This window comes from Anabrus simplex, chromosome 1, assembly GCF_040414725.1.
Source record: "Anabrus simplex isolate iqAnaSimp1 chromosome 1, ASM4041472v1, whole genome shotgun sequence".
Taxonomy (NCBI): Eukaryota; Metazoa; Arthropoda; class Insecta; order Orthoptera; family Tettigoniidae; genus Anabrus; species Anabrus simplex.
Genome location: NC_090265.1, coordinates 496854518 through 496881056, shown reverse-complemented (window position 1 = coordinate 496881056; position 26539 = coordinate 496854518). Strand labels below are relative to the sequence as shown.

The following is a 26539-nucleotide window of genomic DNA, read 5'->3' as shown; positions in this document are numbered from 1 at the left end:
AACCTTTGATGCGTCATGTTTCGTTTTTCTGTTTCTCCTGATGAAGGAAGGCAAGGTTCCTTTTGAAACACGTTGAGAGTGTTCATATAGTTCATTATATGGCATAAACCCAAAATATATATCATGAATAATTTGATATATATTTGGATTATTGAACGTAAATGAGGAATAAGTTTTATTGTCTATTGTTTCTCTGGCTAAGGTGGGAAGTTGGCGTCTTTTGTTTGTATGATTATTTTATTGATGAATTGAGGACTGTACCCATTAAATTTGGCTATTGATCATATGAATTTGTCAACTCTAGCACAAGTTAACCAAGGAAGAAGGTTAAATATAACACCAACACTCCTATTTTTTCCTTTCTTGGTTGGAGGTCATATCACAAACCAACTAACCATTCAATGCACAAACAGGTGTTGCACCAACTAATGAATTCTTGGAGTAACATTAAATTTTACCACAAATATCATTAGCCTCAACATACAAGACATAATTAGAATTTTCCAGTTCAAACATGGTGCTATAAAAAGATAGTTCACATTTAAAAAAAAGACATTTTCATAAATTTTAACATGTTTTTAGAAATATTTGCTAGCTATAAGTTTTAGCCAAAATAGACATACAGTAGCTAAGTTCTTAACCTCCCTCTCGCCGGGCTGAGCGGCTCAGACAGTTGAGGCGCTGGCCTTCTGACCCCTACTTGATAGGTTCGGTCCTGGCTCAGTCCGGTGGTATTTGAAGGTACTCAAATACATCAGCCTCATGTCAGTAGATTTACTGGCATATAAAAGAACTCCTGCGGGACTTAAATTCCAGCACCTCAGCGCCTCCAAAAACTGTAAAAGTAGTTAGGGGGATGTAAAGCAAAATATCATTATTAACACCAACCCCCTTCCCCTTCCCCTTCCCCTTCCCCTTCCCACCTTTTTAACAATCTAACCTTTAAAAAAAGTTTCTAATATGTTAAAGATTGTTTTAAGATCCATATGGTATAATATGTGTATGTACTTGAACCGTGTTGTTGTATTCAATACATTATATACAGTTTGCTGGCGTTTCAAATACATTACAGTATTCTTTGTCAGGGCGACTGAAATACCTGCTGCCTGGGAGACTGATTGCCTCAGACAGCAAGATTGTAGAGCTTTTATGACACTCAGATCAAGTAGGGGTATTTTAGTCACCTCAACAAAGAATACTGCAATGTATTCGAAATGTCGGCAAACTGTACGTAATGTACAGAATACTACAACCTGGTTCAACTTGGAAAAAGAACTAATAATCCAGACATTCTTCATAGGCCATTTCAATACAGTACCTGGAAACAATATGTGAAACAGTTGAAACATTCTTGCTGCTCTTGAACCTTTGATCTTGTGTTATACACATCACCTGTTCTTCTGCATGCAAGGTTGTACCTGTTCCTACTATGAGGTATTTGCTTTCACATTTCTTTGCTAAGTTTTGCATATTAGTGTGTTTGTGTTTTTATATATTTATGGTTTAGTGTGAACCTTTACCTCCCTCTGTAGATAATTATTAGTGATCTTAAGATCACAGATTCAAACCCAAAATAGGTGGTCACATATTTGAAAGGCAGAATAATTACCATTAAGTACTCCTTGGTGTTCGATGTTGGTATGTGAAAGATGTCTCATGACGCATTATGTGTTTGCAAAAAAAAATAATAATAAAAATAATTAAAAACTCAGCTATAGGTTGCCCAGTCTTTGTAACACTGCTTTCAGATTTTGCTAGTATGTATGTTTTTACAACTTGGAGCTGTTTTATTCTCTGACAGGATTCTGTGACTGTACATCAGAAAATTCGCCCAAGAGATGTACCTGGGACTTTGCTTAATATGGCTTTACTGAATCTTGGATCATCAGATCCAAACCTTCGGACTGCTGCATACAACCATCTCTGTGCTCTCACAGCTACTTTTGATCTTAAAATTGAAGGACAGCTGTTGGAAACATCTGGTGAGTTAAATTCAGCTCATTATCAATAATACAAAAAAAAGGATTCCTTACATTTGTGAATGACTTTTTCATGACTTCTTATCATTTGCAAGGTAGATGCAATATGAGTGTTTCTTAATGTCTATTGCATGATTTTCAAATGTTTTACAGTCTTGACATATCATGAATTTCAGTAATTTTACCATTTATTTACAAATTCTTATGTAATTCGCATTTCTTTTTTTTTTTTAAATTTCTATGCATTTCTTAATTTTTTAAATCAATTTTGGACAAATTTTGCATTGAATACTGTGAAATATTCCAGGACATCATCCACCAATCAATCATGTATAAACAGTCAATATTTCAATGTCATGGGAGACTGCTTATGAAAACGAGGGCTGTTTGACTAGACAAAAGAGTGGTCGAAGGGGTGGCTACATTTCTAGAAAACAGAACTCAGAGAATTTGAGTTTGCAGCATTTTCTGATCCTGTAATAATTAAAGGGGGGGTTCCCACAGGCCAGTAGTATTGGACCTGTATATTTACTTATGTACATAAATGATACGAGTAAAGAACTGTAACCACAGATAAGGCTTTTTGCAGGTGATGTATAGAGTAATAAATGAGTTGCAGGATTGTGAGTGACTGCAGGGGAACCTAGACAATGTTGTGAGACGGGCAGTGGACAGTGGTATGATGGTAAACGGGATGAATATTCAGGTTGTAAATTTCATCAAGAGGAAAAGTCCTCTAAGTTTTAATTACCGTGTTGATGTACCTCATTGGGATTGTCGTAAACATCTAGGAGTTAATATAAGGAAAGATCTTGATTTGGGAAGGTCACATAAACAAGGATGTAAATACAGTTTCCAGATCTGTTTACATGGTTATGAGAGTAATCAGAGGTTGAAGAAAGTAAAGGAGAAGGCATATAAATCTCTGGTAAGACCCCAATCAGTGTGTGGGACCCACACCAGGACTACTTGATATGAGAACTGGAAAAGATCCTAAGGTAAAACCTTTTACACCAGCAACATAGAAGTATACTGTGGCAAGCAGCCAGATGGCCCTTTCTCTGCAAAAAATACGCCATCTGCAATTGTCCACAGATTAGTGAACCCAATCAAAGGTACGAACTGAAACTTGACTATGGACAACTGGTATACAAGTGTGCCTTTAGCAAAGGAGTTACTTGAAAAGGGCATAACTTGTATTGGAACTCTTAGAAAAAAACAAGAAAGATTTACCAGCTGAATTCCCACCCCAAAAATGTAGAGAAGTAGGATCATCAGTATTCGGCTACCAAAAAGATTTGACTCTAGTACCTCAAGTTACTAAAAAGAACAAAGTTGTAATATTACTCTCTACCATGCATGACACAGGCACAATCGACGAAGTCGCATATCATTCTGGACTATAATGCCACTAAAGGGGGAGTGGATACCGTGGATCAGATGTGTGTGTCATACACAGTGGCAAGGATCACGAAAAGATGGCCTTTGGGGATCTTTTATGCTTTGATGAATATGGCTGGTATAAATTCTCAATTTTTTTTTTTCAGTTCAATGAAAACAACCCTAAAGACAGGAGGAGGATTTACCTCAGGAATCTAACTCTTCAACTGATGAAAGAGCAACTGAGTGTCCGTGCAATGATGCCAAGCATACCTCTAGATATAGACATTTCTCATCAGGTACCGTGCAGAAGTTGTGGAGGAACCTGTGCAATATACCCAGAAAAAACGAGGCAGATGTCAAGCTTGTGGACAAGCAAAGAATGTCAACACGACCATAGTGTGTCATCAGTGCAGGAAGTTTGTTTGCAAGAAGCATGCTAAGATTAACTATCTCTGTGAAAGTTGTGTTGTCGTGAGTAACGATATCTAAAGACTGAAACGTTGTCTCAGTAACTTATATTATTAATTCTGTAAATAATACGATGGTCAAGTTACCATAACTTTGTATCAGCATATAAATAAAAAATAGAGTTTCTTAATTCAAATATATGAATAAACTCTTTAAGAGCATCCCTAAATAAAAATATTCAGGTATAAATAAACAAGAAACCAATATTAAAATGAAAAAACGCCCACGCGCCCTTTCATGTTACAAGAGAAGGCGCTCCCAGCGGAGGGTTAAATACAATGTACTTGCTGAATATATATGGCAGAAAATTCAATCATTCGACCCCTTTGTGAGGTTTTGATTGGTCCATTTCCTTGCAACTCCTTTTCCAGTCTCTGATCAGGACCATAACAGGTTGTTCAGTAACAGGAATAGGATGTAGTGATTTTATCCTTTGAGTTTCCTTTTTTGTTTTGATTTGTTGTTTCTACTAGTAAATACGCAGGCTATAGTCAGTTAATGGGAACATTAATGTCCTTGCCTTTGATGTTAATTGTGAAATATTTGTCTTGCCTATTCATAGCTATATATGGAGTTTTGAGAGCCTTTTTGACTCTGTCTATTCTGAGAAGCACATGTGAACTGCTTGCTGATGTAACTAGCAATCAAATCATTGTGGTCTCCTACAAAACAGTGTCCATTCACCTTTGCCACGATCTTTTCATTGGCACAGGATCCTGAAAACTTTTCCCTTCACAATAACATTCACTTCCATTTTTCCAAAGTAGTTACCTGAAACTAAAATAGATGGAGTTAACACTGTATTACACTCAATTTATTATAACACTTCATCAATGGCTTTTTTGTGCACATGCTTGAATAAATAAGATTATGGATTATGAAACACTAGTCTTGAAGATACTCCAAATTACTATCACACTTTCAAATTCCTTGCAAATAATTCACTTCAAAATTCACCTCGCTTTATCTTGCACTTTATATTATTGGTATCTCACCGGATATCTTTGGATCTTCAGAATTTCAAGACATAAATTCAACTTACAGCCATGTTAGTGCTGGTCCATTGTTGGGATGCTGGACGATTCACTCCCACAATGTTAACTATACTACACTGTAGTGTAGTGACACAACCTGGGTTGGAAACTGTTGCAGAGTCATGTTAGTAATGGTCAATATATATATTTTTTTTTTTTAAAGTCGAGCTTTAATAATTTTCTTTATTCATTTCTCCAAAAGATTCCTTTAAAATGCCGTTAATAGCACCGATTACAACATTCACCTAGACTTCTCTGGTGTGTTATTCAAAGTATTATGCATCATGGAAGTTGGAACTGCCAGATTCAATCACTGGTCCATTGTGCAGATTTTATTAATTTAATTTACTGTTTTGAATTATAGCTCCAGTTATTTTTTCTGTCCGGATCTATACTGTATACAGTATACAAAATGAGAGTTTTGTCTGTACATTGCTCAGAATGAAAAAGAACAGTATTTCTGTATTGGCCGTGTCCACAGTAAAACGTTAATGCAATTTTGAATTTTCCGTCATCCTTTTATGTACGTATGTATATTGCAAGAAAATGGCTGAACAGAATGGCTGGGTATGTAAAGTCAGGCAGTAAGGCACTACACTTTAGGGTATAAATAATTTAATTTTCAGAAATCTATGTTATTAGTCCTATTGGTAAATGCTACATTTTATCGAATACAATTTCCAGTCATTTATGTATTACTGTATACCGTTTTACCACACCCATCTATGATAACAGAGATATTAATGAATTTACACTTTTGTTGCTTTGTTCATTATAGAAACCAAGCTGTGAGAAAATGGGTGAACAGAATTTAATAAAAATCAGTGAGTAATGGCTAAGAATAAGGTGCTAAAGTCTAGGCTATAAATAATTTTATTCACACTGAATGAAATGTTAGTTTAGGGGAAGGCCTAAAAAGTAATTCTCAGATATGTATGTTATTAGTGCTATCCATAAATACTACAAAACGAAAGTTACATAGAACACAATTTCCGATCGTTTATGCTTAACACAGTTTTATCGTACAGACTATGATAACAGAATTCATGAATTGAGACTGTTGTTCCCTAGTCCATATCAATGTCGAGCATTGCTAACATGGAAATATTATTCAGTCTTGTTAAATGGCGGTGGTGGTGGTTTTTGTTACGATTGCTGTAAGGTGAAAAACTGCGTGGGCATCAGCCCATATCAACAAACAAAATTGTGAAGAGGATTATCACAAAGGAACGATCACAAAATAGGACAGTCAGTTTAATACATTATGACATAAGACATCAGCTGTTACCCGGTGTGATTATTCCATGCATATTTTGCTTCACTTGTCTGCACTTCATTCTAAAAAAAAAAGTTTTTTAGTCCACAATTTTCAGTTACAGTAACTAGCGATAGTTTACTACTTTATGTCCACAAATAGGAATTGGTCATCAAACATCCAACACTCACACAGAAAAGTCATGGTTGGTTTGTATGTATGTATGTATGTATGTATGTATGTATGTATGTATGTATGTATGTATGTACGGTATGCAGGTAGGTAGGTAGGTAGGTAGGTAGGTAGGTAGGTATGATATGTTATGGTAAAATGCAAATATTTCATTGTTGATGTTTAACATTGTAATCCATTACTAAATGTCTTCACATGATTTTACAGGTCTATGCATTCCCTCCAACAATACCATATTCATCAAGTCGGTGAGTGAGAAACTGGCTACTAACGAACCTCATCTAACTTTGGAGTTTCTTGAAGAATGTATTCAGGGATTTAGAGGGTCTAATATTGAACTGAAACATTTGTGTCTTGAATATATGACTCCATGGTTGGCCAACCTAGTCAGGTAATTATTTAATCAATTTTATTCATTAATCTAAGAAATACATTGATATTTTTCAGTTGCCTAGTATTCTTTCATATTTTCTCAGAAATATATTTTTATAAACAGTAAATTGTAATAGGTCACCAGTTTACTCTGTTTTGTATATATTCTTAATACTTCAAGAAAAATATTAACAGCATCAGGTTTGAAAACAGTGAAAATTTGGAGATGATATCACATTTACTGGTCTATAGACAGATGTATGAATGTTTTGTTTTCAACAGTATGGTGGATGTGTGTTCATTTGCGTTGTGTATCTTTTGCTTGAGACATTTTGTACTTAGGGTAATTGATGTTGAGACTAGGTTGCCTCCTGGAATGAGGTCATTAAAATTAATTCATCTCTATAAATAGAATGTATGTTTTGTATGTAGGGCCTACATTATGAAAATTACCCTTTTGTTCGACAAAAAAATCTTAATTTTTAAAATAATTCAAAAATTTAAAAAAATATTTTTAAAAACCTTTCTATGCCCTAAGGTTATAAAGACCATAGAAACCACCAATTTAGTTATTTTCTCTCTCTCTCTTTTCTTTCAAGTATTATATGAAAGTGGTAGTATATATTTTAGAATAATGTTCAGTTAGATGTTGGGGTTACTGACATGAGATTCAAAGGAGGAAGTGGGGCTAAAAAGGGTGTTGAAATATATTGAAATTTAGAAAACAGTTGGCTTTATGTTGAAACATTTCAAACATAATTTTGAACATTTTAATATCATGATAGCATATTTGATAAAGCCAATCCTGACTAACATAATTATGAAAAACCTAAGTAATGGACATTTTCTTTTTGCAGTTGGCTGACTAACCCTGACTAACATGGCTTTACGTTGCACTGACACAGATAGGGAGATAACTCTTATGGTGACAATGGGATAGGAAAGGGCTAGGAGTTGGAAAAAAGTGGCCATTGCTATAATTAAGGTCCAGCCTCAGTATTTGACGGGTGTGAAAATGGGAAACCACAGAAAACCATCCTTAGGGCTGCCGACAGTGGGGTTCGAACCCACTATTTTCCGAACGAAAGTTTACTGGAGAGTTTAATATCGAAGTACATCAGAGGAATATGTGATGATAAAAATTGGTTCATGAGGAGCCAGTATGGATTTAGAAAGAAATTTTCTTGTGAGGCACAACTGGTGGGATTTCAGCAGGACATATCAGATCAGTTGGATTCAGGAGGTCAGTTAGATTGCATAGCCATAGATCTTTCCAAAGCCTTTGATAGAGTGGAACATGGAATATTATTAAAGAAATTGGAGGGAATAGGATTGGACATAAGGGTTACACGTTGGATAAAAACATTTCTAAATTCAAGGGTTCAGAAAGTCAAAGTAGGAAATAATGTATCTCAGGAAGAGAAAGTTTGGAAGGGAATTCCACAGGGTAGTATAATCGGTCCGTTACTTTTCTTAATATACGCAAATGATTTAGGGAACAATATAACATCAAAAATAAGATTGTATGCAGATGACATAATTGTTTATAGGGAAATAAACAACATGGAGGATTGTTCAGAATTACAAAGGGACCTTGAAAGTATCCAACAATGGGTTGAAGAAAATAATATGAAGGTTAATGGAGGCAAATCAACTGTTACAACTTTTACAAACAGGAGCTTTAAAACTGAATTTGAATATACTTTGGATGAGGTAGTTATCCCAAAAGATGGCAAGTGCAAATACTTAGGTGTGAGATTTGAAAGTAATTTGCACTGGAAGGGTCATATGGATGACATTGTTGGGAAAGCATACAGATCGTTACATGTCATAATGAGGCTACTTAAAGGATGCAACAAAGAATTAAAAGAAAAAAGTTACTTGAGTATGGTTCGTCCATTATTGGAATATGCAAACAGTGTTTGGGATCCTCACCAAGAATACCTAATAAAAGAAATAGATAGTGTGCAGAGGAAAGCAGCAAGATTTGTAACAGGGGATTTCAGGAGAAAGAGTAGTGTATCAGAAATATTAAAGGAACTTGGGTGGGAAACTTTAAGTAAGAGAAGGGAGAAAACTAGACTTACAGGATTATATAGAGCCTATACAGGAGAAGAAGCATGGGAAGATATCCGTGAGAGGCTTCAGTTGGAAAATAATTATATCGGCAGGACTGACCACAAATATAAAATTAGAAGGAATTTTAGCAGAAGCAATTGGGGTAAATTTTCATTCATTGGGAAGGGTGTGAAGGAGTGGAACAGTTTACCAGGGGTAGTGTTTGATCCTTTTCCAAAATCTGTACAGATATTCAAGAAGAGAATAAACAGCAACAGAGAATATAAATGAAGTGTTAGAGGGCATTCGACCAGTGCAGGTTATTGTAAATAAAAAAAATGTGTGTGAATAAATTAATTCCATCCCCTGGTCTAAGGAGTTTGGACAGCCAAAGTAGGGGTGAAGTACAGTGGGGACTTCGAGGGCCCTGGGACCGCTACGGTAGCTGTGAAGGCCCTTCAGGAACTCTGAAAAGTGGTGGCAAAAGGGGCTCTGGTTAAGACGCAGCAGGTCGTTATGCTACTTAGGATCCAGAACGGGTAAAAAAAAAAAGTAAATAAATAAATGCAATGTAAATATTAATCTTATACCAGTTGTATAGTATCATTTGAAGTAATTCCACATACTGTATATCAGTTGACTATATTTTGTAAGTAGTACAGGAGATATTATAAGTAGAATTTTGTAAACAATATAAATTTATTAAGGATGAGCTGTGTGTTTAATAGAAAACATTGTTAGCGTAAATTGCATAATATTATATTATAGGAAAATTTTCTTCTCTTGTTAATTTAATATTTAGTGCTTGACAATAATGTATTTTAGTGTACCATTTGCCACCGAGGTAGACACCTCATTTGCAAATAAAGAGATTTTGATTTGATTTTGATTTGGTTTACAGCTGCGCGCCCCTAACCGCACTGTATAACATTCCCCGCCACATCCAGAAGAATATATTAATAATTTTCTTCAATTACCTTGTCATCTGCGCATCGCACCGCTATCATCAGCCACTAGCAATCAACTTAATGCTCCTCTTCTCTACGCAACTCCTTGCTGCATATCTTGACGTCACAGCATGTTCTCGAAAGGACTTTATTTTTCGACATATTCTAGAGCTTTCCTTCATTGTCACTATAGAAACCCAGCTGCTCCACTTTCACCTCACTCCAGTTTCGGCTCCTATGTGGTATGGAGGCCTCCTGCTTCATCGAGTGTATCTACACTGTGTTATTTTATTCTGACCATCTGGACTGCTCCATTGTGAGATGGGTGAGCAAAGCCATAAAAATATCAAAAATTTTGTTGGGACTTTGACTCCCAGAGCCCTTCAGGCTCCAAGTTTTGAGTTCACTTAGGCTGGCTTTAAGTGTTAATGTGCCCATAATTTTCTGTGAGTGTGGCGCTTGTTCTTTGCAAGTCTTGGACATAAACTGCAGACCTTCCCACTGACATGTGGCTAGTGTAATAACCCCTCAATGGGGGTATATGCATATATGAATATATTTATTCATAAATCCAGCCAAGGGAAATCCAAAGTATCGGTGACACCGAGTGCTTACAAACAGTAGGGAATAAATTTACGCGATGAAAAAAATGCCAAATTGAGAATTGAGGCCGTGGTAAAAAGGGTTCTTCAAATAAACATTCCAGAATAAACACAGATAGCGCAGTGGAAACGATGCTAGATAATATTCAAAAAAAACTAAAAGAAAATGGCAGGAGAAATAAGGGACAGGTGAAAATAGAAGAGAAACCAAGACAAAAATTTGGAAATATATATATATTAGAAAAATCAAATCAAACTTTTACAATATTAGAAGAATAGAAGTCAGTACAAATACGGAATTTTCCCAACCAGAAATAATACAAATAGTTACATCAAGAGTAAAATATTCAAGAAAATGGAAGCAAATAAAGAAGGGGCCAGGAGAGGAAAGGGATGGACAAAAAGGGGATGAATACAGTTTAAAGAAAAATGTTGAACAACGAGAATAAGAAAGAATGTTCGCAGTTACCAGATTGAAGTATACCAACATGAAGTCTACTAAGCAAAGTCTAATGTCCTGTGAAAGTTGCCACCTCTTCAATTAACACCCGAAATAGGCACAAATAAAGATTGTCCTACTGGCTTAAGTCACTGTATACAATAATGAAACAGTCTCCAAGTGTACCAAAACATACATGGTGAAGCATTAACCACAAGTGTGTATAGGAGTCGCAGAGTTGCGGATATACCACACGCACATTTTGAAAGCAAACAGTCACTGGATAGTCAATAGAGGCTTTGAAATTGAAAATGCAAGTAAAATCTCGGCCTGGAAATGCACTGCTCCCAGTCAAAATTTGCAAATAAAATAGCTCCAAATGCAACACAGCATTATTTACAATAAGGACATTTTTAGTTTGTCATACCTCATCTTGAACCAAGTAGTTCTGCCCAAAAATGGAGAGTCCAGGGCACATGTCGCTAAAGACGGAGATGATGTTAAAGGTTCCTCCCTCCACACAGGCCAAAGTCCATCTCAACACATTCAGAGGAAGGCCGGGTATTTATAGTGTGGAATAATGAGACATATGTCTGGAATATTCCAGAAGTTAGTGGAGCATGCGTGACAAAGCGGACGATGTCACATGACGTCAGGCAGCGAAAGGGAGGTTAGTTTATCGTCGGTCGGAAAGGTGGATAAGATATGGATAAGGCAGAGTTCGTGCAAGGTATGATGTGTGCAAATCCACATAAGTATATAAATTCCAGTTGAAGAGAAAATGTGGTGTGTATCCAGATGAAGGTAAGTCCATATTAATTGTAGAAAAAGGTTATGTGCGTGGCGAGGTTGATAACAGTAGTTGCCGGTGAGGTGAAGAGTCCGTTACACTAGGAATATTCCGAGTGATTCTTTACGCCGACTTTGTATGAGAATTAAAGTGCTTATCATTCATTTACTTGTAAACAGATAGATTCTTTGCAAGACGATTCCTCTTATTGCACAGCCGTCCTATTTTCTTCCCCTTTCTTTACTATAGGGTTCAATATTTTGTTGAAGTGTCTTCGGCTTTTCATGCTTTGTTATCTGACTACTGTGGCTGGAATTTTGTGTAAATTTAATCGTCCCTTCTTTTACATCTTTGTTCACATACAGGTTATTGAATAATTGCTTTATTATTTGCCTGGTTTATCTTAATATTAACGCACTTGTAACTTGATTCACATGTTTATCGTTCAGAACAGACTTTGAAACTTTGTCCTCTTCATTAGTATTATTGTTATTCCTTGCTGATTCTAAGTACATGTTATTCCCTGCTTGCTGAATTGAGATTTTTGTCCAACTTTCTGTGTGTTGCCCTTGTACCTACCATAGATGCATCTTCATTCCCAGCTGCTTCCCTAGCTCTTATGTTACTGAATTATTATTATTATTATTATTATTATTATTATTATTATTATTATTATTATTATTATTATTATTATTATTATTATAATAATAATCATGTTTGTGGGTTACTGTAGTCACGTCCTAGTTCGTGAACCATGGGCAACGGCTGAGTGGCCTAGTAAGTGGTCCTGAGAGTCGGGATACCAGTTGCTATGGAATGGGAGTGGGCATCTCGGACATATTCTGAGTTGTGGCCCTCCTTGTGCTCAGGCGGCTAGGACTATACAATTCACCGGTGGTCCATAACCCATTAGAGGAGAGATCCTCACTTGGACTATGTGCAAGTAGGGCAGCATCCTGCTTCATGAATTTACCGAGCTCAGAACACTTTAAGCAAGCCTCGGACCTATGGGAGTAATGGAGTCCCACTCCCATTTGACAGGCGAGGGACTCCTTGGAAACAACCTGGCGAACGAAATGGAATTCAATGGGGAGCTATCAATATTAATGGGGCTTATGGAAGAAAGAAGGTAGAACTGGCTGAGTCAGCAAAGAGGATGCATCTGGATGTGCTAGGAATAAGTGATATTCGGGTAAGGGGAGATAATGAGGAAGAGATAAGGAGATTATAAAGTGTACTTGACGGGTGTTAGAAAGGGAAGGGCAGAGTCTGGGGTAGGGCTCTTTATCAGGAATACCATTGCACGCAACATACTTTCTGTTAGGCACGTAAATGAGCGAATGATGTGGGTAGATTTGTCAGTTGCAGAAATTAGGACTAGAATTGTGTCCGTGTATTCACCATGTGAGGGTGCAGATGAGGATGAAGTGGACAAGTTTTATGAAGCATTGAGTGACATCGTGGTCAGGGTCAACAGCAAGGATAGAATAGTGCTAATGGGCGATTTCAATGTGAGAGTTGGGAATAGAACTGAAGGATACGAAAGGGTGATTGTTAAATGTGGGGAAGATATGGAAGCTAATGGGAATGGGAAGCGTTTGCTGGACTTCTGTGCTAGTATGGGTTTAGCTGTTACAAATACATTCTTCAAGCATAAGGCTATTCACCGCTGCACATGGGAGGCTAGGGGTACCAGATCCATAATAGACTATATCTTAACAGACTTTGAATTCAGGAAATCTGTTAGGAATGTACGAGTTTTTCGCGGATTTTTCGATGATACAGACCACTATCTGATCTGTAGTGAACTAAGTATCTCTAGGCCTAGGGTAGAGAAAGTGAAATCTGTCTGCAAACGAATAAGGGTAGAAAATCTCCAGGACGAGGAAATTAGACAGAAGTACATGGATATGATTAGTGAGAAGTTTCGAACAGTAGACAGTAAGCAGGTTCAGGATATAGAAAGTGAATGGTTGGCATACAGGGATGCTGTAGTAGAAACAGCAAGGGAATGCCTAGGAACAACTGTGTGTAAAGATGGGAAAAGGCGAACATCTTGGTGGAATGATGAAGTGAGAGCAGCTTGTAAATGTAAAAAGAAGGCTTATCAGAAATGACTCCAAACAAGGGCTGAGGCAGACAGGGCTTTGTACGTAGATGAAAGAAACAGAGCGAAACAAATAGTTGTTGAATCCAAAAAGCAGTCATGGGAAGATTTTGGTAATAACCTGGAAAGGCTAGGTCAAGCAGCAGGAAAACCTTTCTGGACAGTAATAAAGAATCTTAAGAAGGGAGAGAAAAAGGAAATGAACAGTGTTTTGAGTAATTCAGGTGAACTCATAATAGATCCCAGGGAATCACTGGAGAGGTGGAGGGAATATTTTGAACATCTTCTCAATGTAAAAGGAAATCATCATGGTGGTGTTGCAAACAGCCAAGCTCATGGGGAGGAGGAAAAGGATGTTGGTGAAATTATGCTTGAGGAAGTGGAAAGGATAGTAAATAAACTCCATTGTCATAAGGCAGCAGGAATAGATGAAATTAGACCTGAAATGGTGAAGTATAGTGGGAAGGCAGGGATGAAATGGCTTCATAGAGTAGTAAAATTAGCGTGGAGTGTTGGCAAGGTACCTTCAGATTGGACAAAAGCAGTAATTGCACCTATCTATAAGCAAGGGAACAGGAAAGATTGCAACAACTATCGAGGTATCTCATTGATTAGTATACCAGGCAAAGTATTCACTGGCATCTAGGAAGGGAGGGTGCGATCAGTCGTTGAGAGGAAGTTTGGATGAAAACCAGTGTGGTTTCAGACCACAGAGAGGCTGTCAGGATCAGATTTTCAGTATGCGCCAGGTAATTGAAAAATGCTACGAGAGGAATAGGCAGTTGTGTTTATGTTTTGTAGATCTAGAGAAAGCATATGACTGGGTACCGAGGGAAAAGATGTTCGCCATACTGGGGGACTATGGAATTAAAGGTAGATTATTAAAATCAATCAAAGGCATTTATGTTGACAATTGGGCTTCAGTGAGAATTGATGGTAGAATTAGTTCTTGGTTCAGGGTACTTACAGGAGTTAGACAAGGCTGTAATCTTTCACCTTTGCTGTTCGTAGTTTACATGGATCATCTGCTGAAAGGCATAAAATGGCAGGGAGGGATTCAGTTAGATGGAAATGTAGTAAGCAGTTTGGCCTATGCTGACGACTTGGTCTTAATGGCAGACTGTGCCGAAAGCCTGCAGTCTGATATCTTGGAACTTGAAAATAGGTGCAATGAGTATGGTATGAAAATTAGCCTCTCGAAGACTAAATTGATGTCAGTAGGTAAGAAATTCAACAGAATTGAATGTCAGATTGGTGATACAAAGCTAGAACAGGTCGATAATTTCAAGTATTTAGGTTGTGTGTTCTCCCAGGATGGTAATATAGTAAGTGAGATCGAATCAAGGTGTAGTAAAGCTAATGCAGTGAGCTCGCAGTTGCGATCAGCAGTATTCTGTAAGAAGGAAGTCAGCTCCCAGACGAAACTATCTTTACATTGGTCTGTTTTCAGACCAACTTTGCTTTACGGGAGCGAAAGCTGGGTGGACTCAGGATATCTTATTCATAAGTTAGAAGTAACAGACATGAAAGTAGCAAGAATGATTGCTGGTACAAACAGGTGGGAACAATGGCAGGATGGTACTCGGAATGAGGAGATAAAGGCTAATTTAGGAATGAACTCTATGGATGAAGCTGTACGCATAAACCGGCTTCGGTGGTGGGGTCGTGAGGTGAATGGAGGAGGATAGGTTACCTAGGAGAATAATGGACTCTGTTATGGAGGGTAAGAGAAGTAGAGGGAGACCAAGACGACGATGGTTAGACTCGGTTTCTAACGATTTAAAGATAAGAGGTATAGAACTAAATGAGGCCACAACACTAGTTGCAAATCGAGGATTGTGGCGACGTTTAGTAAATTCTCAGAGGCTTGCAGACTGAACGCTGAAAGGCATAACAGTCTATAATGATAATGATGATGATTATTATTATTATTATTCCGGGGTATCTGTGGAACACAGAGGTGAAGAATGTGCCTGGGTGAATAGTGTAACCTTTACAACAGTGGTAACACAAAACAAAGCACTAAAACAGTAAAGGGGGGAAGGTAAGAGCAACTACACAATATCAGAAACCGCTACACACTCAGAGAAACATTGGGTGAAATTACGCGGATCTCCGCCGACCATAACATACGTAAATATCAGTAGGGCCAACTAGTGGACAATAAACCAGGAAAGTGGAAACAGCTAGGACCTACCGTGGGCATGGACATGGCTTAGATTGCAGATTCCGAAATAAATCAACCGTGATCCTTAGATTGGAAAAATATTATTCACAAATGGATTTTACAAAAACATTCCGAACAAAATCCGCCAACTTGCAACTTACGAACTATATGCTCTGTGGTACACATAACTTAGAGGTTCTTTGATAATGTCTTGGCACAAGTTCAATATTTCAAACCAACTATCATCTAGTTACAAATCCAGTTGTACGATCAATTTACAGTGAAGTAAACATACTCTCCAAAACTCTAGTGTACATCAAGAGACACTGAACTACCAGAGGCAAACCCCAAGGTAAATATATTAAATTACAATCTACATATTTAGTGAAATAAGAAATGGGAATGCCTCAAAAACCAACAGGCAAGCACAGCTGAAAAGCTAAGGCATCTTAAATAATTAATTTGGAGAATCTAAGTTAGGCTAGGGCAGACTCCTATACAAAATAGCAACCGAACATTACGGAAATTTTAGCCGGAACGGAATTCATGAGTGCTTACCCGAAGGTGGCGCATCCCGGTAGCGAAGCGTCGCACACGACGTAAAACTTCAGACAGACCAAGACAGACAAATCAGACCAAATTATTACGAACGCAGATTCGCTCTCTATATATAGGTAAACCCTGGCCTTGGAGTAGCCAATCAGAATGCATGAGTCCGCCTATCCACACCTAGTTTCACCAATCACAATTCCTACTTTCAGTCGCGAACTTTAACTAAACTTCACGAATACGCACGTTCGCGAATCTTCCATTTCCAGAATAGTTAGAAAATGCCCTCTAGAACACATAACCAACAAAAGGCAACACACTCTGTACAAAAATTCATGTAACTTTCTGGATATTTCCATTAAGTACAGAACTGAAATCTACTTTTTACAAATACATATGTTACAAATATTACACTGTACAGGTTAGGTCGTTTCAAATAAAACAATACCACACTTTACAAATAAAGGATTCAAGATTAAACTAGCCACGCCCTCTCACGTTTATTGGTCACTTTAAAAGTTACACTCAAAATCGAAGAAGAAGAAGAAGAAGAAGAAGAAGAAGACTGTAATTGGTAGAAAATTAATTACAGAAATTAGGGATTGGCTAGATTCAAAACTGGCAGAAGTAAAAAGGAAATATTGCCAACCCAAAAATAAATGAACATCAATCAGGAAAAAAAACTTACAAATACAAAACTTCTTTGAATTATAAGTTCTTATGCCTCGCACCAGGGTGCATGATCATAGTTTTTAGTAGTGACATCTATGGAAGAATGTCCAAACTTCTTGATGGATAGCAAATAAAACTAGTAGAAATACAGTCAGTTCAGGAAACTTCACAATAACAAAATTACATCGTGTTTTAGTGGTGACATCTTCTGAGTAATTTTCTAAGTTGGTATAGTTTCAGTTTCACTGTTTCACCAATAGGGGAGTTCATTTAGGCGCTAGATTTAAATGTGCGGCGTTGGGGTGTACCTCCTGGTACAATTATTATTATCTATATATTAAAATAGTTTACTAAAAACAACTTTGGCAAATGTATCTGTCCATTCTATTGGACCAGTTTGCTTCATTTCTATTATATTCTCTCCGGAATTACCCACGAGGAATTATGAGACGTTGATAGGTCTCCAAGTTCAGCCAAATTTGAGTAATCGTAAAATGAAATCATTAAATGATCACTCCAATAATTTCAGGTGAAGGCTTAGCCTTACCCACAATGCATTCTGCACTTAGCAGGTTGCTAAGCGACTAATGCTTTCTTTGATATTTTTATATATGTGAACTTCATCCTTATTAATGTTCATGCATGCAGTAGTGTTTGATTACCACCTGTGAAGCCAGAGAGTATACACTTCCTCTGATGATGGAAGAACACTATTCTCTGCTAGATACTCTTTGATTTTCTAACATTCCCCAGCTTCTGAATATACTAGCAGATGGCAGAACATTCCTAATTATTTACCTGCTGCTAAGAGAAAGCAGTCTACGTACGTACAGACAGGAAGATACCAAGTCGACTAGCCTTCTGTATGACCATTAATAAAGCGCAGGGACAAACTCTTGAAAAAGTGGGTAGTCTACTTACCCGAACCAGTATTCAGCCACGGCCAATTGTATGTTACACTATCTCGGGCAAAATCGTTTGAAAATGTTAAGATCCAGATACGGCCGAATAGTCGAAGTACAGAGAATATTGTATGGAAAGAATTGTTATAAACTACATTACCGGTATTAAATGTTCATAACCGAGCTTGATAGCTGCACGCTTAAGTGCGGTCAGTATCCAGTATTCAGGAGATAGTAGGTTCGAACCCCACTGTCGGCAGCCCTGAAAATGGTTTTCCGTGGTTTCCCATTTTCACACCAGGCAAATGCTGGGGCTGTTCCTTAATTAAAGCCACGGCTGCTTCCTTCCAACTCCTAGCCCTTTCCTGTCCCATCGTCGCTGTAAGACCTATCTGTGTCGGTGCAACGTAAAGCAACTAGCAAAAAAATAAAAAATAAAATAATGTTCATAAAACTATTGAAAAGGGCAGGCAAAACAATATACAATATGCCTGCGACAGGCATATCAAGACTAGTTACCTTACCTACAAGAATTTATAAGGAATGTTGCTGAGCAGCACGGATCCCCTAATTATTATTATTATTATTATTATTATTATTATTATTATTATTATTATTATTATTATTATTATTACATACTTAAAAAAATAGGGGAACATGTTTTTTAACATATGCCATGCTCCACAAAACAATACCTCACACCCAGGTATATTACCAACTAAACCTTTATTCTTTACCGTTGAAGTATACAGATGAACATCGATGGATTCGCGTTCATTGTCAGAACACAAACGGAAATGACCAAATAGGGCGAAAACCAAAGTGATAACAGTCCTCCAGGGTGGATTTTATCACAGTTGGAAAGCTTCAGTATGGTGTATGTCCTCCACGAGCATTTATCACAGCTTGGCACCTATGTGGCATGCTCCGTATAAGTCGACGGAGGTCACGTTGCGGTATCAGGTCCCATTCTTCAATTAGAGGCTGTTCGAGGTCTTGGAGAGTCTGTGGTAGAACATGACGCCCACGAACACTACTGTCAAGCCTATCCCACACATGCTCGATGGGGTTAAGGTCGGGACTCACTGTTGGCCATTCCATCTCTTGAATATCCAGTTCTCGCAAGACAGCTCTGGTGATGCGTGCTACATGAGCTCTGGCATTGTCATGCATGAGTACGAATTCAGGGCCAACACCGTATGCAGCAACCAACATATGCTGTAGCAGTATCTGCTGGAAGTACGCCGCAGTGGTATGATTACCACGGACGATGACAAGATCCGTACGGTCATCAGTACTGATGCCAACCCACACCATCACAAACCTTGTCCGAATTGGTCGCCTTCCTGGACAACATTTGGCCTGTACTGCTCACCATAGCGTCTCCATACACGTCGACATCCATCGCACTGTGCAGAGGAAATCTGGACTCGTCTGTGAACAACACAGGTCTCCATTGGCGAAGTTGCCAGTTGACGTGGGTATGGGCAAACAGAAGGCAATCTCCGCGATGTTGCTGTGTTAAACGGGGCACTCGAACAGGACGTTTGGGTCGTAAGTACACTTCTCTTATCTTGTTCCTTACTCTCTGGTCAGACACCGTGACTCCAGTGACCTTCCTGAGGTCTTGTTGCAGTTCTCTGGCAGTTGCTGAACGACGCTGCAACACACAGATGGTCAGATATTGGTCATCCTATGGGGTTATCATGTGGCCACGACCTTGTCCAACCCTCCTTGTGAACTGGCCTTTCTCATTCTAGTGATCCCACAAGTGTTGAATAACTGACAGAGACACATTGAAATCCACAGCAACACGACAGAAAGTCCATCTTTCCTGAATCAAAGTGACAGCCCATGCGACTTACACATTGTTAAGATGTCTCATGGGATGTGCTGGTTTACGTACAATGTGCTCAAATGACCGCAGTAGTCTGTGTACATCACAATGACACACGGACGCACTGCTATTCACTTTGTTTTGAGGGGTCACTTGACAGTTTAATGCATGACTACGCCTACAGATGGAGTATAACTTCGATTTGACATACTCTGAGTAGTTACGGTTTCAAGGTATGCTGTACGACCATTGGAACCCCATCTACCAAATTAACTTTCACATACCAGACATTACAAAACATGTTCCCCTACTTTTTTTGAACTGTGTATTATTATCATCATCATCATTATCATCTGCCACTAACTATTGAGTCTGTAAGAAAGATAAATATGTATTCTGGCAACAATGATACCAGACTTCTCACCTATTTGTTATTTCATTATAAATTGCTAACAATGATACGCATCAAATGTTCTGATTTTGCCAGAGCTCATCCCTCTTCTCCATTCCCATTTATATTTCTGTCCTCCGTACTCATAATTACTTTTAGTGCTGAAATTTTGATCACTTTACCTCGTCTTCCAACCTGTTTTAAGGTTAAACAATCGAGAGTGAGGGTCATGGAAGCCCACCCAACCTGACCATATGATGATTCCCCTCTTCCACATGATAATGTTCTTGTTCATCCACCTGTTAGCACAGTCTCTTTTTGAATCCACCTGACAATTCTGTCCTTGTGTCTTCTGCTAAATAGAGGTTATTTTGAAAATATTTCTCTTTTGTAAGATGTATATGTCAAAAACTATGCAACCAGCAAGAAAAGAATGGATGATGCCAGCTAAAAAAAAAAGAATTACATTTATTTACCTGAAAGAGAGCCTCCGTGGCTCAGGTGGCAGCGCGCCGGCCTCTCACCGCTGGATACCATTGTTCAAATCCCGATCACTCCATGTGAGATTTGTGCTGGACAAAGCGGAGGCGGGACATGTTTTTCTGTAGGTACTCCAGTTTTCCCTGTCATCATTCATTCCAGCAACACTCTTCACTATCATTTCAATTCATCCGTCAGTCATTAATCATTGCCCCAGAGGAGTGCAACAGGCCTCGACAGCCGGCACAATTCATATCCTCGCTGCAAGTTGGGGGCTTCATTCATCCCATCCCTGACCTGGTTGACTGGAGGTTGTAGGTTTGCACATTTATTTACCTGAAACCTTGTTTCTTTATTGATTACACAACACACTGAATTGCCCGATCAGTAAAATGTGACTAAGGGTTAGATATATAGACATACACAATTGATTGCATTGACTATTTACATTGACTTATGACATCTTTCAAAACTTGCAAATTTTTGCATTTTCACTGAATATCACTGATTAGAATAAAAGTTACACTGACTTTTCTTAATTCACCAATTTGCAACTGAATGTTTTGTTGCTGTCACTGACCACTTTTCTCACCCCCTGGCAGTGATGATAGACTGACTACATGCATCACGGCACACTACCTACAAGGTTCTTCATCATTTTCTGAGTAATGCTCATCTACTCCTCTAATAGTGATGCTCTCATTTTGTTCAGAATGTTGATGTTGGACACCTTTCCCAAGCATATCCCCTAGGTGCTCAGGGAGATAGAGTTCTGTGCTTTGTGCTGGCCACTTCAGGGATTGTATCCCGACATCGCAGAGAAATTCCCAACACACAAATGCGACCTGGGGGTAGGTGCTGTCAACATCACTCTGAAGATTTTGCCAACAAATGGAGCAAATGGGTTTATATGTTCTGTTAACAGCACCTCATTGTATCGATCTGCATTCAAAGCACCTCCATTAATAATGGCAAGTTCTGTTCAGGTCTCAAAGCTGAGACTGTCCCAAACCATGACAGAGTCATCTTTTTTTACAAGATAATTTCAAGTATTTAGGATGTGTGTTCTCCCAGGATGCTAATATAGTGAGATTGAATCAAGGTGCAGTAAAGCTAATGCAATGAGCTCGCAGTTGCGATCAACAGTATTCTGTAAGAAAGAAGTCGGCTCCCGGACGAAACTATCTTTTCATTGGTCTGTCTTCAGACCAACTTTACCTTACGGGAGCGAAAGCTGGGTGGACTCAGGATATCTTATTCATAAGTTAGAAGTAACAGACATGAAAGTATTGCAAGCTGTCCACTTCATGGCCGTATCGATGAATATAATCAACAAATTAATCTAAAAAGCCACCTAATTGATACTTTATTTCTTTTGCCTTTGGCAAACTTAAAAATATGCTTAAAAATGTGCTTGCTTTTAAATGTTATCATCTAAGAATTTTTTATATACAGCTGAAGATGACCATTAAGTGGTCGAAACATGTACTGTGTTTGTTAATGTATTTTTAAGTTTGCCAAAGGCAAAAGAAATAAAGTATCGATTAGGTGGCTTTTTAGATTAATTTGTTGAGACATGAAAGTAGCGAGGATGATTGCTGGTACAAACAGGTGGGAACAGTGGCAGGAGGGTACTCTGAATGAGGAGATAACGGCAAAGTTAGGAATGAACTGTGTGGATGAAGCTGTACCCAGAAACCGGCTTCAGTGGTGGGGTCATATGAGGTGAAAGGAGGAGGATAGATTACCTAGGAGAATATTGGATTGTTTTGGAGAGTAAGAGAAGTAGAGGGAGACCAAGAGACGGTGGTTAGGCTCAGTTTCTAACGATTTAAAGAGGTATAGAACTAAATGAGGCCATAGCACTGGTTGCAGATAGAGGATTGTGGCGATGTTTAGTAAATTAACAGAGGCTTGCAGACTGAACGTTGAAAGGCATAACAGTCATTTTTTTTTTTTTTACAAGTTGCTTGATGTTGCACTGACACAGGTAGAGATAGTGAAGGACTAGGAGAGAGAAGGAAGTAGTCATGGCCTTAATTAAGGTACAGCACCAGCATTTGCCTGGTGTGAAAATGATAAACTGCGGAAAACCATCTTCAGGGCTGCCGACAGTGGAGTTTGAACCCATTATCTCCCAATGCAAGCTCACATCTGTGCATCCCTAACCACACGGCCAATTCACTTGGTCAAAGGGGGCCCCCTTTAAACGTGTTCTCTCGGAGATATTACAGGGTGAATATTGCTCCCCAGCCTCTCTCCATACTCTGCCATCAGGTGGCGGGAGACGAAATTGCAACTCGTCTGTGACGAGCACTATTGACCATCGGTCCACAGTCCAGTTCTGGTACTTACATGCAAATTATAATTGCGTTGATTGGTGCTCGGGAGTAATCTGCATACAAGTGGGAGGTGTTCTTGACCGCAAATTATTATTATTATTATTATTATTATTATTGTTATTATTATTATTATTATTATTATTATTATTATTATTATTATTATTATTATTATTATTATTATTATTATTATTATTATTATTATTATTATTATTTATTTTCCTTAAATTGTACATGTACAATTTAGGGGTGGTAGATGGAGAAAGGGCAAGCCCCACGTACATGAAAGTGCCTCATCTTCACATGTATGTGTACATAAACTCTACTGAATATTTACATGTATGTAGACAATTTTAAATTTACATATTTACACTCCAAACACTGCAGTCTTAGAAGAATAATTATCTTGATTTATACTCTCACTCATACAACCACTCCTACGTGCGTACATATACACATTCACTCACCTTCAACTGTACTTGCACCCATCTTTCTTACAATTCTAATTTACACAAGTTATATACATCATATATGGGTTTCTGTTTACATATACATTTTCTTTACTGCGCGGAGGAAGTGAGGAAGAGGAAGCAGTTTTACCTCAGATGGTAGAAGGTTCCAGGTACAAGCAGACCTTGCGTAAAATCTATTTAAATATGAGGTTGTTCTAGCGAAGGGAGGGACAAGAGTAACTCCTTGGCCAGACAACATATGTAAAAATGCAATGAGGCAGAAGAATCAGCTGAACACATACGTTTCAAATGTGAGGCGCTGGGTAGAATCAGACTCTCCACTCTAAGACTACCAGATGAAGAGAGAGAAAAAAATCCAAGAAGACCCAATAAGAACAACCTGCAGCTTTGTGAAGGGAGCAGATATATCTAGGTGGGAATGAAGGAAAAACATGGTAGCAAAAGATCTTAGAGGTCGACACTAATAAAGAACTAATATTTAAAGGCCTCATAGAGAAAGAAGAAGAAGAAGAAGAAGAAGAAGAAGAAGAAGAAGAAGAAGAAGAAGAAGAATAAGAAGAATGAGAAGGAGGAGAAGAAGAAGAAGAAGAAGAAGAAGAAGAAGAAACCCTTTGCCTCTCTTAACAGAGTGGTAATTAAGCTGTAGGCGATGGAAAGGGGAGAGGTGTGTGTTGTCTGTCAGGGATTTCCTAAGGAAGGCTACGTCTATTTGTGTACATAACGAGTTCACTGGTGGCAATGACCTGGCTATGTTTAAAGTGATGTGTTTGTTAATTAAACGTTTTGCTTGTCACTGGATACCCTCTAGTTTCCTCATATTTTCCGTTGCCGTTGGATGCCGGGAAGGAAGGCCGTATAGTAGTATGGGCCTCAGCAGGGAAATATAAGCAATTCGTAGGGCTTCACTTCTTCCTCTCGAGAGACATCTACAGACAAAACCTAGCCTTCGGTATCCCTTACACCTCAATTCCTCCACATGTTTATTCCACTTCAGATTGTCCATAATGTGAATACCGAGCAGTTTGATGGAGTTTGAAGTCGGCAGTTGGATTCCACATAGAGTAGGTTGGTTCTGGAGTGGTTGTCTAGCTCTGCGCAGTCTTATATATTTACACTTCTTAATATTTATATACATACTATTTACCTCACACCACAGAGCTATACTATCCAGATCTGATTGGAATTGTACAATATCATCACTGACGATGTCAACCTTGTTGCAGAACCGCAGGTTTTTTGTTGACTTTCAAGGACAAAGAAGCAGATGGAAATCATAGAAAAATGGATTGCCCCAAGGAAGCATACTGGCTCCATTGCTATTTAATATTTATACTAATGACCAACCACTCCCTAACAAAACAAGAAGTTTCATATATGCAGACGACCTTGCACTAGCCTGCCAGTGTGCAACTTTTGAAGAGGTAGAACTCACTCTTGATAGCGCTCTGGAGGAATTAGGCAGATATTACATGGCTAACCACCTAAAGCTGAATCCGTCAAAATCTCTGCTTTGTGCTTTCCATCTCAAAAACAGAGAAGCATCAAGGAAATTACATGTCCCCTGGAATGGAACCCTCTTGGAACATTCTTTCACTCCAAAATACCTAGGGGTAACGCTGGACCGCTCTCTCACTTTCAGAAAACACAAAGTCAGTGCCAGAAACAACATCCTGAGGAAGCTGAGAGATACAAACTGGGGTGCAAAGGCACAAGTTCTTAGAACCACTGCATTGGCTCCGTGTTACTCTGCTGCAGAATACGCATCCCCTGTGTGGTATAGATCATTCCACGCCAAGACTGTGGACCCTGCCCTGAATGAAGCTTGTAGATTAATCACAGGATGCCTAAAACCTACCCCTGTTGAGAAGCTATACTGTCTTGCTGACGTTGCACCTCCAAGTATTCGTCGAGAAGTTGCTGCTGATCGAGAACGACTGAAGGTTGAGAATGTTGCAGCTCACCCGCTGTTTGGTCATTATCAATCTCAATCTAGGCTGAAATCCAGGAAAAGTTTCCTCCGGACATCAAAGCCCTCAAAAGGACCACCAGATAAGGCAGGACTTTCCTTATGGAAATCTAAGCAGCAAGAATGGATGGAGCCGCGTGAACTTCTTCCGGCTAACTACAATGAAGACTGGAGTGTTTGGAGGTCCCTTAACCGATTAAGAACTGGTGTCGGCAGGGCTAAGTGCTCACTTAAGTTATGGGGCTTCACATCGGAGGATAGCAAGTGCGACTGCGGTGAAGAACAAACAGTGAACCACGTGTATCAATGTCCTCTCTGCCCCTTTTCATGCTCAGAGCAAGATTTAATGCTTGCTGATCATAATGCCATAGGTGTGGCTCAGTTTTGGAAAAACACCATCTAGGTGTACAGTATATTTGCTCAATTTTCCTTTGTTTGTTAATTTTTGTAATTTTTGTAAATAGTCTAATTATTACTTTTCTTTAACTGTATGATTAAGTATGCTTCTGACACGAGTAAATAAATAAATAAAACCACTGTTTTTCATGGCTCTGTAAATGACTGTGTCATCGGCATACTGCGCTATGGTCGAATTTACACAATCCGGTAAGTCAAGAGCATAAATCATGTACAGGAGGGGCCCTATCACACTGCCCTGAATTACTCCAGAAGTAATTGTGGTTTGGTCTGATGTGGCTCCTCCGTACACAACACCAAAAATGACCTCAGCCATGCCAGCAGTTTATCCTGAATGCCGTAGTTGCTAAGTTTTAACAGAAGTTTTTGATGGGACACCTGGTCAAAAGCTTTTCTCCAGTCACAGTCTATTTGTGAGACATCAGTCTGCTCCAAAGAGACCTGCCGGTCATCAATGACTTTTGTTAAGTGTTGTGCAGGATTTTCCTGGAATGAAGCCGTGCTGGTTTGAGTTCAACAGGTTTCTCTCCATGAGAAAACCCAACATACATTTAGCAACTAGACGTTCCATACGTTTACAGACCCTTGATGTTATAGAAACTGGGCGGTAATCATCTACGTTTTCCTTATCTCCATCTTCGAAAACAGCCACTACGTTGGCTTCTTTCCACTCCACAGGCACAGACCTGGTATGCATGGAATAGTTGAAGAGAGAGCAAA

At 38.6% G+C, this 26539-nt stretch overlaps 1 protein-coding gene across 1 annotated transcript in view; it reads left to right on the top strand.

Annotated features, from left to right (window-relative positions):
- Nf1 (neurofibromin 1) overlaps positions 1-26539 on the top strand; it is a 666749-nt gene that overhangs the window by 458068 nt on the left and 182142 nt on the right. Inside the window, exons 34-35 of the mRNA XM_068225031.1 lie at positions 1802-1982; positions 6519-6702. Coding sequence (XP_068081132.1) covers positions 1802-1982; positions 6519-6702 — 365 coding nt within the window. The remainder of the gene's footprint in view (positions 1-1801; positions 1983-6518; positions 6703-26539) is intronic.